Source organism: Lepus europaeus, chromosome 11 (assembly GCF_033115175.1).
Source record: "Lepus europaeus isolate LE1 chromosome 11, mLepTim1.pri, whole genome shotgun sequence".
In the NCBI taxonomy this organism is placed as follows: Eukaryota; Metazoa; Chordata; class Mammalia; order Lagomorpha; family Leporidae; genus Lepus; species Lepus europaeus.
This window is the reverse complement of record NC_084837.1, coordinates 54,157,211-54,176,386: the sequence shown is the minus strand read 5'-3', so window position 1 is coordinate 54,176,386 and position 19,176 is coordinate 54,157,211. Positions and strand designations below refer to the sequence as shown.

At 37.2% G+C, this 19,176-nt stretch overlaps 1 protein-coding gene across 1 annotated transcript; it reads right to left on the bottom strand.

Moving 5' to 3' along the window:
- Positions 1-7,238: 7,238 nt before the first annotated feature.
- Positions 7,239-8,201, bottom strand: LOC133770535 (olfactory receptor 4Q2-like). The gene has a single exon (XM_062206612.1). It carries the CDS (start codon positions 8,199-8,201, stop codon positions 7,239-7,241), a length of 963 nt encoding a protein of 320 aa, XP_062062596.1.
- Positions 8,202-19,176: the final 10,975 nt, after the last annotated feature.

Below are 19,176 nucleotides of genomic sequence, written 5' to 3'. Positions count from 1 at the left end.
GGTTTGTTTTCAGTTAAAAGAATACTCTGGAGATCCACCATAGTTATTGCAGTATCACGATGCATTCCTTTTCAGGCTGTGTAACAATCCATGGTGTACACACGTTACAGATTGTTGAATCATGAACTAATTACAGGATATTTTGTTTGTTTCCAGGTTTTGGCTATTATAAATACTATAAGATGATGAACATTTGCTTTCAATTTCTTGTGTGGATATTTAGTTTGTATTTCTCTAGGAACTGCTATTGCTAAGATATGTGCACTTAGGTATCTTGTTTGCTTACTTTTTAAAAAATTTGCCAAGCTATTTTGCAGCGTGGTTGTATCATTTTACATTTCCATGGCAGTGCATGAGAGATCTATTTTCTCCACATCCTCATCAGGGTTTGGCATTATTCTTCCACTAGACACGGCTCAATATTTTTTTAATATTTTAATTCTCCCATTAGGCATGTAAAACTGACTCACCATGAATTATCTAGAAGACCTGAGATTCCACATCTTTCCATGTATTGTTTTTCTACCCATGCTCTCTTTTGTGAGCTACTCAGATTTGTTCTTTTCTCAATTTCTAATTCAACTTTCTTTTTTTGTTGTTGCTAGGCTCTGAGAATTTTGATGTCTCAGAGACGAACCCTTTCTCAACAATGTAGTTTGAAATTTCTGTAGGCTCCAGGGTTATTCAAATTATCTGTTTTACAACACTCCGGCCTCAGAATCAGCCCTCAAGGCATTCAGATCTGGCTGAAGAGCCCATGAGAGTATAGCAGGCATGGAAAGCCAAGATACCATGGGAAAAAAAAAAAGACCTAAGTGAATGATCTCTGTGAGTGAGATCCCAGTGGAAAGAACGGGGCCATCAAAGAAGGAGGTACCCTTCTCCGAAGGGAGGAGAGAACCTCCACTTTGACTATGACCCTATCAGAATAAGATCAAAGTCAGCGAACCCTAAAGGCTTCCATAGCCCTTGCAACTCATGACTAGAGCCCAGGGAGATTACCGACGCCATGAACAGGAGTGTCAAATTGTTAAGTCAGCAACAGGAGTCACTGTGTACTTACACCCCATGCGGGATCTGTCCCCAATGTGTCGTCTAAAGCCAAGTGATGCTACGACTGGTACTGAAACAGTATTTTTATACTTTGCGTTTCTGTGTGGGCGCAGACTGTTGAGGTCTTTGCTAATTATATACTGAAGTGATCTTCTGTATATAAAGAGAATTGGAAATGAAAAAAAAAAAACAACCTGGTGTTAAAATGGAAATGGCATAGAAAATTAATTATTTTGAAAAAAAATTATGTAGGATCTCTGTCTTTAATGTGCTGTACATTGCTATTTTATGCTATAATTAGTAATCCAATGGTAGTTTTTTCACTTGATGTTGCTATATGGGCAAAATGTTGAAATCTTTACCTAATATATACTAAACTGATCTTCTGTATACAAAAAGAATTGAAAATGAATCTTTACACGAATGGAGGGGGAAAGGGAGCGGGAGGGGGGAGGGTTGCGGGCGGGAGGGAGGTTATGGGAGGGGGGAAGCCATTGTAACCCACAAGCTATACTTTGGAAATTTATATTCATTAAATAAAAGTTTAATTAAAAAAAAAAAAAAAAAAAAAAAAAAACACAATAATACTGGCTTTGTCTCCTGTTACCTAGAGAAATCTATCTACTATTTTCATAAATTCTGGAAAGTTATTAATTCTTGACTTTTCCAATCAGGAAGGAGAGTGATTTCTTTATGTCATTGTGAGCATGCTATAAAATCAGTAAATAACCTCCACTTAAAATTTTCATTTAAATAACCTTTTTGCTTTTCTGATTACTAAGACAATACATGCTATCAAAATTATTAAAAAGCACAGGCAATTTTTGACTTACTTTATTCCATTTTCTGTGTATTTTGTATGTATAATAAAAATTAAAATAAATATTATATGTTATACACAAAAAAAAAAAAAAAAAAAAAAAAAACAAATTATCTGTTTTATATTAATTGCCATAGTTTATAATTTTTAAATGGAACTATTTCATCTAAGTTGTTGCTTTACCTGTGTACGGTTGTTTGTAGTATTCTCTTACTATTTATATAATTCTGCAGTTTATATATTTATTACATCATTCCTAACATTAGTGATTCTTTTCCTTTACCAATCTTGCTAGAAGTTTATCAATTTAATTAACCTTTTCAAGTAACTATTATTTAATTCATTGATTTATATCTTTTAATTTTTTTGACATATTCTTTTTATTATTTCTGTTTTCTTTGGAGTTATTTTGCTCTTGTTTATTTCTAGGTTCTTCAGGTTGGAGCTTAGATTATTAATGAGGTGCTTATTTTTTCCTAGTGTAAGTTCTTTGTGATATAAAATTTCTTCTCAGTGTTCCTTTAGCTTTGGGACACAAATTTTGGCATATAATATATCTATTTTCATTCACTTTGATTTTTTTTCTTACTTCATTTGAGTTTCACTCTGTGATCTATGTATTCTTTTTTTAAAATCTTTTTTTTTTTAAATTTATTTGACAGATAGAGTTAGACACTGAGAGAGACAGAGAGAAAGGTCCTCCCTCCGCTGGTTCACCCCCACAAATGGCTGCTATGGCTGGAGCTACGCTGCTCCGAAGCCAGGAGCCAGGTGCTTCTTCCTGGTCTCCCATGCGGGTGCAGGGGCCCAAGCACTTGGGCCATCCTCCACTACCTTCCCGGGCCACAGCAGAGAGCTGGCCTGGAAGAGGAGCAACTGGGACTAGAACCAGCACCCATATGGGATGCTGGCACTGCAGGCGGAAGATTAACCAAGTGAGCCACGGTTCCGGCCCCCATGTATTCTTTATAAATGTTTAATTTCTAAGGTTTTGATAAATTTTCCTCTTATCTTTCATTTCTTGGTTTGTAGTTTGAGAGAAAAATCCCTTGATTATTTCAACTATTTTACAAGCTTTTGAGGTTTATTTCATAGTCCAGGATGTCATGTCTCTTGGTAAATGTTCTGTGGATGTTTGGAAAAGTGTATATACTGCTACATGTATAACTGCTACATGGCTTGATAGAGTGTTTTACAAGTGTCAATTATATACTTTATATATATACTTAATGAATTTCTGTATAGTTGAGAGAGAAGTATTGAAATGTTTTAGCATAATTAGTCATGTCTATTTCTTCCTTTCACCCTGTCAGTTTCTGTCACATATATTTTACAGGTCTCTTGTTGGGGGTCATATATATTTATGATTCTTCTGTCTTATTGATGGACTGTCCCTTTTGTAATTCTGTTAATTTTATAATTATATATTAATATATGTCATATAATTATATATTCACTCTGTCCCTATAATTTCATTTAACAGATTGAATATAATATTAATATACTTACCTCAGATGTTTTTAATTTTCAAATTTTAATTAATTTTTGACAGATTCAATGTGATTTGTAGATATAATTCTGAGAGCATGGTTTTGTTCCTCCCTTCTTCTTCCTTCCCCCTCTCTCGTCCACTTTCCTTCCTTTTTCCTTTTGTTCTTTCTTTTTTTAGCTTTTGAGATAACATAGTTTAAATTTATATCATAGTAGAAAGGCTTAATACTTCACCCAATATGAAGTTTAACAAGTAAAAAGCAAAAAAGCCTTAGTTCAATGGGAATATAAACAACATCAATAAAAAATAACTGAATGTAAAAATGACCATGTTCTCATTTTTAATTTTTAATCCATGTAACTCTTTTTTTAAAATTTTAATTGACACACAGTAATTGCTATTGATAAATTCTGTTACTTTCTCACTATTCTTAATATGAACTCTGCTTTATTTCTCATACCATTTACTTTTAAAAGAACAAGAAAAAAGTCTTTGAAAAAGGTTTTTAAAGAGCAATTTAAGTTAATGATTCATGAATATTTGCTTATATACATAGAAACATTCCTTTTTTGATGTTCATATTCTTGGACATTTGCAGTGCTATTTATTGGCATTCCTATTTAGATGAATAGTCTAAATTATCCTATAGATATATAGTTCTGTATATTTTTACACATATTTTGTTTATATTTTCTAATAAGTCATGAGCAAGTAAATGATATTTACTATATATTTCCTAAGAATAGTGATTTCTTTCAAATTTATATGTACTTACTGATTTATCTGTGTGATTGTTTATTTATGAAACAGACACGGAGCACTGTAATCTTTTGGTTTACTTGCCAAATTCCCACAATGCCAGGAACCAGGAATACAATTCAGGTCTCCCATATGGGTGACAAGAGCCAAAACCATTTGTTCATTTGTAAATGGGATTTATATTTCATTTGTTTCAAGTGTATTATAAACTTGAATGTCAATTTAATTTTCCTATCTTTGATCATAAAGATATGGTAAGTAGTAAATGGGTTCTGAATTATTCTCAATAGAGATGTAAAATATAATCAATAATAATGTAGTGCTCTTTGATGTTGATGGAGACTTTTGTATAAACTGCATAATAATTAACAAGGTGTAAATGTCATGAATTCATTAATATACACTTTCCAGCATCCTCCACAAACTAATAACAACAGATAAAACTGTTGTTGCATTAAGGTAAATCAATTAGTTTAGAATTTCATCTATACCTTTCTGTCATTGAAAAAATCAATTTTAATGAATAAAGGATTGTTGACTCCTATTGTGAACTAGGCATGAATCTAGACACAGTTATATCTTTTGTAATTTTTCATTCTCACAATTGGAAGCATATCTTTCAAGGTATGATATAGATGAGGATGCTAGGGCTTTGATACTTCAAATGGTTCATTGAGAGTCAGCTGGCTTGTAATTCAAGGAGGGTAATTTGAATCCCTCAATTACACTAATAGATGGTTGTCTGTGTGGTGACATGATGAAACTGACTGATACATGTGGAGAATCCCACAGGGATCTAAAAAAGAGTCACGGGTCACTGCTTACCTGAAAAGGAGATGAACTGTGGAAACAGTAAAACATTGAGTTAAGAAGTTACCCCTAGCCACAAAATAAAAGTAAAGTGGAGTTATAAGTCAGGAGCTGAGGCAATGCCTAACAGCTGTTAGGGAAACACTCCTAATCATACCAAGCAGACATCTCTGGTCAGTCAGATAACAGTGTGCTATGGACAATACCCTCCTACCCACACTGACTGGACCGTTCAAACATAAGTAAGGCGGGAACAGTATTGACTGGACTGTTCAACTATAAGCAAGGAGGAAACAGCATTGATTGGACAAGTTGGAGGATGGCAAGCTGGAGAACTGCCGAAAATGAGGATAAAAAGGGAGCCCTTGCACCACTCTTGATCCTCTCGAGGATCATGCCCTGTGTATGTGAACCTCTGGATCTCCACACATCTGGAGTTGAAGGGGCAGCCCGCTTCTCTGCATGGAGCAGACAGCAGCACAAGCCAACAACGGACAAAGGGCCCAGTGTGTGTGAACCTGTGGATCTCCACACATCCGGAGCTGAAGAAGCAGCCCGCTACTCTGCACGGAGCAGGTAGCAGCACCAGCCAACCTGCAGAGCTGTCCCTGAGCTGTAACCCCACTGTCTGTGTGAGTGTGTGTGTATGTGTGCGTGGCCCAGTGCGAGCGAACCTCTGGATCTCCTCACACTTGAGTCAAAGAGCCAGTCTGCTAGCTTTTGCTACATAGCACAAGGCGACAAGGGGATCAAGAGGCCATCTGGAGTTGCTGTGTTGCTGTCCTGCCACTGTGTCTGACCAGACAAGATGCCATCTCACTGCCCTGCCTGGAGTCCTTATCTGCCTACTGCCAGACCTGACCACAAAGCCAGACCAGGCCTCTCAGCAGGGGACCTCTCCAACTTCTCACCTGGCCATCTGCCTGGAAACTTAGAGCCTCCTGCCCAGAGTGACAGCCTTCCCACAACTTCCTGCCTGTAAGTGACTGATCCGAGATCCATCTCTGCCTGGACATGGAGCTCTGGACCTTGAACACTGACACTCTTTCTTGTGACTGTGATATGAGCCTTGAAAATGCAGCTTTTACAAATAATGTTAGTCATGTGTAATATAATATAACTATGTTTTGACCCTATGCAAGGTATCTGTAAATAATGCTGGAGACCTTGATGTACATATACTATTATAATTAGATAGCCCTCAAAATTACTTTAACACTGTATACTGTGATCTATGGATTAATGAATAAGTTCAAGTAGTATTATTGATATTGATATTAATGGAGTTGATTCCAGTAGTCCTCTAGTCATTAAGGATATAGTGTTACTCTGATGGTTAAGTATTATAGTAAATAAGTAGATGCTAAGTAGTTATGTTAAACTAAGTAATTCAGTAAGTGTGTTAAGTTAGCTGTAAGTTATGATAAGTGATATTATTGACATTATTGATAATGATATTAGTGATATTGATAAGTGTGTTAAGTAATTATGTTAAGTTAGGTGATTAGGCTAAGTAGCTAAGATAAGTATAGTTACGTTAAGCTAAGTAGCTAAGTTAAGTAGTTAAGTCACGATTAAATAGTGGTATTAAGTTTATTTACAAGTGTATTAAATAGTATAGATTGATAAGTATATTGATACTGATAAGTGTATTGACCTCAATGAGCATGCTGATGAGTAGTGTGACAAAAACCCCTGGTGTGTAAGCAATAAAATCTCTCATTGGAAAGACAGTCTTGTGTCCTGGTGTTCCTTTCTTCCCTGTGACTGCCAAGTCGTATGTCGTACTTGCTACTGTCGAGCTGTGTGACAGTAGGCGCTCGCGACAATACATCCCATTAGCTCATTGTTACATAAACCTAAGTCACTTTAATTCATCTAATTAATGTTCTCATTTAGCGGGAGTACAAACCATGTGTAAATACCTTTTTTGATTGACTTCAGACATGTAAGTAGAGGAAGTTAAAATAAAATAATAAAACGTGTGGCACTATGGAGAAGAGGCTGATGAGAACTTGAAAAGAGTGGATTCTACCAGTCTGTAATGACAAACTAATGGAAAGAGCGAATGGGATCAGATTTGGTGAGATGAAGAAACAAAAATGAAGAATAAAAGCTGATAGAAAACAGAAAGCATAATTGTTTTAATAAAGAAAACAGAAGACAGAAAAATCCATCATCAAAAGACTTTTGTAAAGCCAGAAATAAGAGTTTTATGATTTTAATAGAAAAAGTCAACTAGATTATCCCCTTAATATGTATATTAATCACAAAGGAAATATTTTAATTTCAGACTCTTTGCTTTCAAAAACTCATTTCAATGTTTCCTGTCTCCTGCTTTGTCCAATTAATTCTACTCCTGTCCCAAAGCCTCCTTATGGCTGATTTGACTTCTTTGTTCCGAAGTGTGTAGATGAGAGGGTTCAGCATGGGGGTAATAACGTTGTAGAGTACAGATACCATCTTGTCCACAGAAAAAGTGGAGAAGGGACGTGCATAGATGAAAATACAGGGTCCAAAAAAGAGTGTTACCACCATGAGGTGTGAGGCACAGGTGGAAAGTGCCTTTCGCCTTCCCTCCTTGGAGCGAATCTTGACCAGGATGGTGGTGTAGGAAGAAATCAGCACCACAAAGGAGCTGGTGGAGATCAGTCCGCTGTTAGAAACCATGAGCAATTCAATGACAAAGGTGTCTGTGCATGCAAGTCTGATGACAGGAGGCACATCACAAAAGAAGTTGTCTACCTCATTTGGTCCACAAAAGGGCAGACTGATCATGAGAAAAGTCTGGACAGTGGAGTGCACAAATCCTCCCATCCATGAGGCACCCACCAACACACAGCATAGTCCCTGAGTCATGACAGTTGTATAGTGCAGGGGACGGCAGATGGCAACATAGCGATCGTAAGCCATCACCGTGAGCAGGAACATCTCAGCTGCCCCTACAAAATGCAAAAAGAAGAGCTGCACCATGCATTGTTCAAAGGGAATGAGCTTTTTACTGTCAAGGAAGTCGGCCAACAGCTTAGGGGTAGTCACTGTGGAATAACACAAGTCCAGGAATGAGAGGTTGCCAAGAAGGAAATACATGGGTGATGCCTTCAGAGAGTTATCAGAAATCACAGTGGCCATGATAAGGACATTGCCCACCCAAGTGAGCACATAGAAGAAAAGAAATAAAACAAATAAGCCTTCCTCGATAGACGAAGTCTGTGAGAAGCCTGCCAGGACAAACTCCCTCACCATTTCTGTTTGATTTTCCCCCATTTGACCTGGCTCCACCTAGATCAAAGATATTAAACAATAGAATATTAGCAATAATGAAAACAGATGAGACATTTCAAATCAAATATAAGATTTCATAATTCAAAAGGAGACATTTTTCTCTAGTTACACCCAATTGATTACACAAGCTTATTTTCTCCTTAGCTGATATAAATATATTCTTCCCCCATCACCAACACTGAGACAATAATAAATACTCAGAAAGTTTTGCATGATGAAATCACTGGATCTCAGACCTTTATCTTCAATTTGATGTAATTTCTCTCTCACATCAATCAGTACATTAATTTTCTCTCCTTTTTCACACTCAACCTCAAAAATATGTAACATTTTCCTGAGATATCAACATTTTCAAATAAAAATCTTTAGAAAAAATAAAACTAAAATGTACAATTTAAGGTTCCCATGTGTATCAAGGTCGATAGAAGTTTTATTCAGGAAAATAAAACCCCTGTTCCCCTTTTCATCAAGATCACTCCTACAGTAATCTCATGTGTGCAAACCAAGAGGAAGGCTCACATTCCATTGAACTGATCACTAATTTGTGGACCTCTTCCTATGTGTTCTAAGTACATGCCCAGTGTTTTCTCACATGTCAAGCCTTTCTGAACAGTCTATTGTCATCTGTAACGTACTTCTCATTGTAAGTTGTTCATAAGGACAAATGGCATGTATCACGCCTTTAGCAATCTAAATAGAATCTAAAAAAGTTATTAAAGTATTGAAATGACTCTTTTTAATTAAACTATTAAGTTGAGTAAAATATTTCTCTGAGGTAAACGTAAATAGTAATTTTGTGTGAATAAATAAAATTATTCTTAGAGGAAAGTTAAAATCTGTATGGAAATGTGACGGCAACATAATCTATAAAAGCTGTTTATAACAATGGAGACTTTCTACATAGTTATCAATAGTTTCGGATTTTGTACAATGAACTCAATTATATTTATGGTAAACACATAAACTTCCTATGAGTCTGCATGATTGTTCCTATTAACAGTTTTGCTTCATCATTTTGTGGATAAAAATATCACATATTTGGAATTTTCCTTTTTGGCAAGATAATTATTTCTTGCTAGTAGCTTATGTGAATTTCTGGTGAAAATTATTTGTATATAATCCATATAAGTTGCTTTTAGAGTAATTCTGTTGTTAAGTTAAAACAGCAAAAAAATCAGATTTTATTAAAAACTATTTTTTAATTATGAATTTGTTCTGTAGGAAATTTTTATTGTTATTTTATTATTAATGTTTAATTTATTTCCTGATTAACAAGACATTGCTTCTTGTCAAATTTTGGAAACAGAAACTAAGGGAGGCCGGCGCCGTGGCTCAACAGGCTAATCCTCCACCTTGCGGCGCCGGCACACCGGATTCTGTCCCGGTTACCCCTCTTCCAGGCCAGCTCTCTGCTATAGCCCGGGAAGGCAGTGGAGGATGGCCCAAGTGCTTGGGCCCTGCACCCCATGGGAGACCAGGAGAAGCACCTGGCTCCTGCCTTCGGATCAGCGTGGTGCGTCGGCCACAGCGCGCCGGCCACGTCGGCCACGTTGGCCATTGGAGGGTGAACCAATGGCAAAGGAAGCCCTTTCTCTCTGTCTCTCTCTCTCTCTCACTGTCCACTCTGCCTTCAAAAATAAAAAAAATATAAAAAAATAAAAAAAAACTAAGGGAAATGAAGTAAACTTTGACTAGCCACACATTGTTAAAAATTTTGTGGTGTATTGTTTTATTTACAAAGTAATCTAATATTGCATATGTGACATGATATACTACTTAATAAAACAAAGTTAGCAATAAATGCTGATTCCTAAGGTGAGTACTAACAACAGGAGCGTTAACAGAGGTTTTTGGTATAACAGACTTTAAGACAAATTGCTTACCTTCTGTCTGAACAAGGTAACCCCATCGAAACATCTAGGTATTAAAGAACCAAGACGATGAATACATTAGGAAGGAAACCTCTGGTTACACTAGCCACCATTAGGAAATTTTGGTATTTGGGGGCTTGGGGATTCATGTACACACAGTCAAATCACAAAGGGAATCATTAAAAAAGTTTGATCACAATCTTTTGCCAGAAATTACGGAAAACAAAAATGTGTGTGTTGGAGTAATAGTAGATGTGAGGGTAAAAACCAATGGATGGGGGAAAATAGTGATGCTTGGAATAATGCCAGTTACATTTTATCCTGAGGCAAGAGCTCCGTTGGCCCACAGACTAAAGTTCATGGCAAAAATACTGGAACATTAAGAAAAATGTTACTAGAGGGGCTGTGTTTCTCCTACCAGTATACCTTTGCCTGTGCTGCCTTATTTGTCTACCTTCCCTAATAAAATTCGGAGTTAGGTTTCATTTCAGTTTTTTGTGTATTATGGAAACATGTATCACAAAAATGTTTCCCCTTTCTTCCGCTTCTACCTCCATATCACTGGGGAAAGAAGAGAGAGAGAGAAATAAGTTTTCTTGACCAATTTATATTTTTAAAGTAAAAACAACACAAAATCAAATACATGAAAAGTCATTTAATCAACAGATATTACTATGGTCAAAATGGAAAGGTATAGTAAATAAATATGGTAAAAATAAACAAAATACTTTTTATTCAAATGAAAAATCAGGGCCAGTACTGTGGCCTAGTAGGTAAACCTGCCACCTACAGAGCTTGGCATCCCATATAAGCTCAGGTTAAAGACCCAGCTGCTCCACTTCGATCCAGCTCCCTGCTATAGCCTGGGAAAGCAGTAGAAGATGGCCCAAGTCTTGCACCCCTGTGCTTGCGTGGGAGATCTGGAAGAATATCCTGGCTCCTGGCTTCTGATCCACACAGCTCCAGCTGTTGCAGCCAGCTGAGGAGTGAGCCTGCTGATTGAGGACTTCTCTCCTTTCTCTCTCTGCTCACCTTCTCTCTCTCTGTAACTCTATCAAATAAATAAATAAATCTTTAAAAAAATGAAAAATCTTTGTGAATGTGCTCTCATGTATTATACCCAGTGCTATTTTTTTTCTTTTTCTTTTCTTTTTTTTTTACAGGCAGAGTGGACAGGGAGAGAAAGAGAGAGACACAGAGAGAAAGGTCTTCCTTTGCCGTTGGTTCACCCTCCAATGGCCGACGTGGCCAGTGCTCTGCAGCCGGCGTACCGCGCTGATCCGATGGCAGGAGCCAGGTGCTTCTCCTGGTCTCCCATGCGGGTGCAGGGCCCAAGCACTTGGGCCATCCTCCACTGCACTCCCTGGCCACAGCAGAGAGCTGGCCTGGAAGAGGGGCAACCAGGACAGAATCTGGCGCCCCAACTAGGACTAGAACCCGGTGTGCCGGCACCGCAAGGTGGAGGATTAGCCTATTGAGCCATGGCGCTGGCCTAGTTCTAATTTTTTTAAAAAACTAATACATAATATATAGTTAAAGCTACATGTACATGGATTTCAAATATTTTTGCATTACCTTCTAAGTAAACTGCCCACTAACATTTTGAAGTCACCTCATAACAACTATGGGAATACTATAATGAAATAATGGTGATTTTTCTATGTTGACTTTATGTCCTACGACTTTGGCAATTTAATTTATTATCACTAATAGTTTGGGGGGAACTGTTATTGTTTTTAAGTATAACATCATGTCATCTGAAAACAAGGACAACTTGACTTTCTCTTTTCAAATTTGAATACATTTATTTTTTTATCATACCTAATGGCTTTGGACAAATCTTCCAGCACTATTTTAAGTAGAAGTGGGTAGAGTGAGCATCTTGTCTTATTCCAGATTTTAGAGGAAAATTCTCAACTTTTCCCCACTTAGTATGATATTAACTGTGTGTTTGCCATATGTGACATTTACTGAGTTGAGGTACATACTTTATATACGTAATTTGTTGAGATATTTTTATCATAAAGGGATATGGAATTTTATAAAATACTTTATCTATAGAGATGATGATATGTTGTCATTTTTAAAGATTCATTTATTTATTTGAAAGACAGAGTTACAAAGAGGCAGAGGGTGAGAAAGAAAGATATCTTCCATCCTCTGGCTCACTCCCCACGTGGCCACAATGGCTGGGGCTGGGCCGGGGCAAAATCAGGAGCCAGAAACTTCTTCCAGGTCTCCCACATGGGTGCAGAGGCCCAAGGACTTGGGAAGTCTTCTGCTGCTTTCCCAGACACATTAGTAGGGAACTGGATAGGAAGTGGAGCTGTGCCACAGCCCCAGCTCTGATGATAGGGTTTTGTCTCTATTTCTGTTGATATATCATATTCATATTGAACCATCTTTGCATCACTAGGATGAATCTCACTAAATCAAGTTGAATACTCTTTTTACACATTGCTGGATTCCATTTGGTGATATTTTGTAGAGAATAATTGCATCTGAATTCATCAGAGATATTGACTTATTAATGTTCTTTTTTTGTTGTTGTATATCTGTTTTGGTATCAGGATGATGCTGAACTCATAGAATTAGTATCAAAAAATTCTTTTCTTCTTGTTTTTGGGGTAGTTTGGAAAGCATTGGTTTTAGTTCTTCTTTAAATGAATTGTAGAACTTAGCACTACAGCCATAGGTCCTGATGTTTTCCTTTATAAGAGATTATTAATTTTCTCATTCCTTATTGGTCTGTTCAGATTTCTACTTCTTAATCTTGATAGACTGCATATACCGAGGAATTTAACCACTTCTGGGTTTACAGTTTGTTTGTGTATAGTTGTATATAGTTTCTTATGATCTTTTTTTTATTTCTGTGGTATTAGTTGTGATGTTTTTTTACACCTCTGAATATTTTATTGATATCTTCTATCCCCTACTTTTCCTTACTATAACAGGAGATTTAAAAATTTTATTTATCTTTTAAAAAGTCAGCTACTCATTTAATTGGTATTTTGTATTTTTGTCTCTTTATTTCTGCTCCAATACTATAATATTTTAAATATTATTTAAGGGATATAAATTCATGTATACAAATTTGGGAATGTTACCCTCCATTCCATCCACACTCCAACAATTCTTCCTACTCCCTCTCCTATTTCCCACTCTTAATTTTTCCAAAAACCTGTTTTTAGTTTGCTTTATATTCATAAGATTAACCCCACACTAAGTAAAGAATTCAACAAAGAGTATGAAGAAAAAACACTGTTCTTCAACAATACAAATGGTGTAAACAATCATCAAATCTTAAAATGTCAATGTCACTCCTATATATTAAATTTTTGATACTCTATTAGTTACCACAGATCATAGAAAAGATTATATTTGTCTTTCTGAGAATGGCTTATTTCACTAAGTAAAATGGTTTCATTTGCATCCATTTTGTTTCATAAGACAGGATTTCATTCTTTTTTACTGCTGAGTAATATTTCATAGGGTATATATAACATAATTTTTTATCCAGTCATCAGTTGATGGATATCTGAGTTGATTCCATAGCTTAGCAATTGTGAATTGAGCTGCAATGTACATGGGGGTACAGATAACTTTTTCATCTACTGATTTCATTTTGCTTGGGTAAATACCTACAAGTGGGATTGCAGAGTCATATGGTATATCTCTTTTCAGCTTTCTGAGGATTTCCAGCATGATGCGCTGGCCGCAGCAGCCATTGGAGGGTGAACCAATGGCAAAAAGGAAGACCTTTCTCTCTGTCTCTCTCTCACTATCCACTCTGCCTGTCAAAAAAAAAAAAAAAAAAAAGGAACTGTTCCTCAATAGTCAAGACAGCTGGCGCCGTGGCTCACTAGGCTAATCCTCCGCCTTGTGGTGCTGGCACACCAAGTTCTAGTCCCGGTTGCCCCTCTTCCAGGCCAGCTCTCTGCTGTGGCCCAGGAGTGCAGAGTAGGATGGCTCAAGTGCTTGGGCCCTGCACCCGCATGGGAGACCAGGAGAAGCACCTGGCTCCTGCCTTCGGATCAGCGCAGTGTGCTGGCCGCAGCGCGCCAGCTGCGTCGGCCATTGGAGGGTGAACCAACAGCAAAGGAAGACCTTTCTCTCTGTCTCTCTCTCTCTCTCCCTGTCCACTCTGCCTGTCAAAAAAAAAAATAGTCAAGACAAAGACTGTTCAAAGTTATGTGTCTGTTGGCCATTTGAATTTCCTCTTTTGAGAAATTCTTGTTCAAATCCTAAAGATGTATTGATAGCTCATTCATTTGGTACATTTCCAAGTTCTTCATGTAGGCACTGATTGCCATAAACTCTTCTCTTAACACTGCTTTTGTAATATCCTGTAAGTTTTGATATAATATATTGTCACCTTCATTCATTTCCAGAAATTTCTTTTTTAATTTTTCTGTGACCCACCATTCATTCAGGAGCATGTTGTTCAGTCTCCATGTGTTTGCTTATGTTCTGTAGCTTCTTGAGTTGTCATTACCAGATTCATTCCATTGTGGTCAGAAAAAATGCATGGTATGATTTTGATTTTTTTAATCTCATACTTCCTTTATGGGCTAGTGTATGGCCTATCCTAGTGAAAGTTCCATCTACTGATAAAAATATGTGTATTCTGCAATTGTGGGGTGAAAAGTTCTATAGATATCAGTTAGGCCCATTTAGTCAGTAGTGCTGATTAGCTCTGTTGAGTTTCTGTCTAGTTGATCTGTCCATTGATGTAAGTGGGATGTTGAATTCCCCCATTGCCATTGTATTGGAGTCTATATCTCCCTTTAGATCTATAAAAATCGAGTACATATTCACTTATTATAGTTACATATTCCTGTAGAATTGATCCCTTAAACATTACACAGTGTCATTCTTTGTCTCTTTTAACAGTTGTGTGTTAAAGTCTTTTTTGTTTAATATTGAGATGGCTAGATAGCTACACCTGCTTGTTTTTGCTTTCTGGTAGAATGGATTATTTTTTACATCCTTTCACTTTCAGTCTGTGTATATCTTTGTTGATGTGGTGTGTTTCTTGTAGGCAGTAAATAAATGGGTCTTGTTTTTTAATCTATATAGCCAGCATATATCTTTTAATTGGATACTCTAAGCCATTTTGTTCAAGGTTATTATTGATAAATAACAACTTGGCTCTGCCAGTTTTTCATAAATATTCCTATTATTTGCTTTGGATTTTACTTGAAAGCTTTAATGGGAGATTTTCTGCCTTCACATTCTTTCTTAATGACTGTCTTTCTGTTTTTGTTTGTGTAGCACATTCTAATCATATTTTGTAAGGCTGCATATGTTACACAGTCTACCTAAATTTCTGTTTGCTATTAAAGATCTTAATTTCACCCTCATTCATAAATGAGAGGTTTGCAGGTTACACTATTCTGAGTTAACAGACTTTTTTTTTTCTGTTAAGACTTGTTATATGGCTCTCCATTCTTTCCTAGCTGTAGGGTTTCTGATGAGAATTCAACTGTGAGTCTAATTAGAGATCCTCTTAAAGTAATCTGACATTTCTCTCATGCACATTTTAGAATCTTTTCTTTATGTTTTACTGTGGAGAGTTTGACTACAATGTGTTATGTTGAAGGTCTTTTCTAATCATGTCTATAAGGTGTTCTATGTATATCATGTACTTGGATGCCCCTTTCTCCAAAGTATGAAATTTTTCTGTAACTATTTCATTACATAGGTATTCTAGTGCATTCTCTCTTTCTACACCTTTGAGAACTCCTGAGATCTATATGTTGGGTTGTTTCATAGTATCCCATAAATCTCTAACATTTTTTTAAATTTTTCTCATTTCTTCTTTGATTTGGTCTTACTGAAAAATTTCCAAAGATTTGTCTTCTATCTTGGTTATTCTTTCTTCATCCTGAGTTTTCTGTTAAGACTTCCCAAAGTAGTTTATATTTGTCATATTGGATTCTTCCTTTCTAATATTTCATTTTGATTTCTCTTCAACATCTCAATTTCATGGGAAAGTTTTTCATTCCTGTCATGTATGGATTTCTTTACTTCATGAATTTGCTTGTCATTTATTCTGAACAATTGTATGATTAATCTTTTGAATTCTGTTTCCATCATCTCATCAATGTCTTCATTTTCACATTCTAATATTGAAGTGTTCTTGTGTTCCTTTGGGTGGTCATGTTGTGTTCCTTACTCTTGGTTCTTGAATTTCTGTGTTTATTTTAGGAATTTGTGGGAATACTTGTTCGTTTTTTCTTCTGATGGCTTTTATCTTTGGAGTATGAATCTGTGGCTTAGTGGAGTGTCTGCTCTTTCAGTGAATACCCAGAGGTGTGTGCTATGTGTGGCCAGGAAGCTCTAGTCAGTGCTCCAGTGTGGGGTGAATATCAAGGGTGACACCCAAATTGGACATGTTGGATCTCCTCTTATTTTAGCATGAAGGAGAGTATGATCAGCTCTGTTGGTGTAATCACACCCTCACCTCCTCTCTTTCAAGGAGATCAATGTCCAGGTGTTAGCCTACAGTGGCTTCAATATTCATCCATGCTACCAGAAGAACCACACAAAAGATCAGTGTGAGTATAGATCCTGTTGCAATGACTTACCTTAGGCATACAGGGATTTGGAGATACAGTGATTGCCCAGAGACCTAACTATACCCTGTGTGCTCTCCTACAGTCACAGAGTTCCCACAGTGTCAGCAAACAAGGCTCCCACAGTCACAGATTGAAGAGGATCTGCTCTGCCCTACTAGTCTGTCTCATCCACAGAGAGGCAAAGATGCTCCCAGAGCCAGCTGCCTGTGGGTACTCTGCCTAGAAAGTTTGAGCCCAAGAGCCAGTGATATGTTGAAAGGCTGGGGTACCTCACAGTCCTGTCTGTGTGCCCAGGCCCTGATCATCCTCCCAGTCGGACTCAAAGTCAGTGGGGAATGCCTCTGGTAAAATCCCTGGAGCTCACATGTGCACAATAGTGACCAGCCACAGCCCTACTCATTTCCCAATTATGCCTTCTCCCCAGCAGTTTCCTGGCACCTACAAGAGTCTCTGCAGCTGGTACTGATGTTGGAATGGCTCCTCCCCACCTCTTGCCAGGTGCATGCACCCGAGCTGCTGTGGTTGCCTATGCTGAGAAGATGGCATCTTTTTCCTACCAGTTGCTGGGTGTGCACATAAAAGGTGCCACAGATGCTACTTACTGTTGTCCAAAATGTTGCCTGCCTTCTCTCAGCTGGTTGCCAGGTGTCATTGTAGGGTGAGTGGGGAGAGTGAAATATGCCCCCCTTTTCCCCACTGTGGTAGTGGGAACTCTGTCCTCCTCAGGGCTCCAAGCTGGATTAAAAAATTATGAAGCCCCTAGGCTCTCCCTCTAGCTGTATCACCAGTGGCACTGGCTGCTGACTCTCATACAAAAATCAATAAATAATGAATGCTGATGAGGTTGTGGTAAAAAAGAAAAGAAAAAGGTACTCTAATCCACTGTTGATGGGAATGTAAATTAGTACAGCCATTGTGGAAGACAGTATGGAGATACCTCAGAAAGCTGAAAATAGATCTACTATATGACTCAGCCATCCCACTCCTAGGAGTTTACCCAAAGAAATGAAATCAGCATATGAAAGAGTTATCTGTACCCCCATGTTTATTACAGCTCATTTCACAATAGTTCAGATGTGAAATCAACCCAGATGTCCATCAACCAATGATTGGATAAAGAAAATGTGGTGTATAAGCACCATGGAATACTACTCAGCCATAAAAATGATGAAATCTTGTCTCTTGCAGCAAAATGGATGCAACTAGGAACCATTATATTTAGTGAAATAAACCAGTCCCAAAAAGACAAATACCACATTTTCCCTAATCAGTGATAACTAATAAAATACTAAAAATGTGATGGGTATGAGCAAACAACATTTTGTAATTTAATGATTGTTTATAGCCCTTGTCTCTATTGTTGAGGAATCATATTATCTTCTTCTTACTATTTGTTGAATTCTCCATTTAGTGTGGGATTAATCTTATGAGTATACAACTAACTGAAAGTAGATCATTGTGAAAATTAAAAGAAAGAATAAGAAAGGAAGGAGGAAGGAGGTGGGAATGTGAGTGGGAGGGTGGGTAGGGTTGGAAGTATCACTATGCTCCTAAATCTATATATATGAAACATACGAAATTTTGTTCATCTTAAAAAACAAAACAAAACAAAAAATACAAGGATGTGAAGAAGGGGGAACTCCTACACACTGTTGTTAGGAATGTAAATTAGCACAGCCTCTACGGAAAACAGTATGGAGGTTTCTTAGAAAACTGAAAATGGATCTATCAAATGCCATATTGGGTATATACCCCAAAGAAATGAACTCATTGTATCAAAGAGATACCTGCTCCACCATGTTTAATAGCAGTACTGTTGGTAATAGCTAAAATGTGTTTCAACCATTTTGTCCATTACCAGATGAATAATGAAAATGTAATATATGTATACACATACACTCAGAGGAATAATATTCAACTATTAAAAATGAAATTCCTCCATTTGCAACATAATGGATGGAACTCAGGACTTCAGATTGAATGAAATAAGCAACAGAAAGACTAATACCACATTTTCTACCATACATGTGGAAGCTAAAATAAACACACACACACACACACACACAATTCACTCACTAAATGCTTATTACCTACCAGTGGATGGGAGGAGTGGGAGTTTCAATAAAAAATAGGGGGGTCTAGGTAGAGTTCACTAATGTCACAAATATACAATATGAGATATAAATAATAGGGAAAGTAGGATTAGGGGATATGGGAACTCTTTTCATTAAAATTTTGTTTTGTGAATTTGAAACTATTCTGAAACACCGCAGACTCATAGAATGACAGATATCCTCAACAGCACTCTGGCTTCAGAATCAGCCCTTAAGGCACTTGGATCTGGCTGAAGAGCCCATGAAAATATTTTAGGCATGGAAAGCCAAGACACTCTGGAAAAAAAAAGGGGGGGACCTAAATGAAAGGTCTCTGTGAGTGAGATCCCAGTAGAAAGAACGGGCCATCAAAGAAGGAGGTACCTTTCTCTGAAGGGAGGAGAGAACTTCC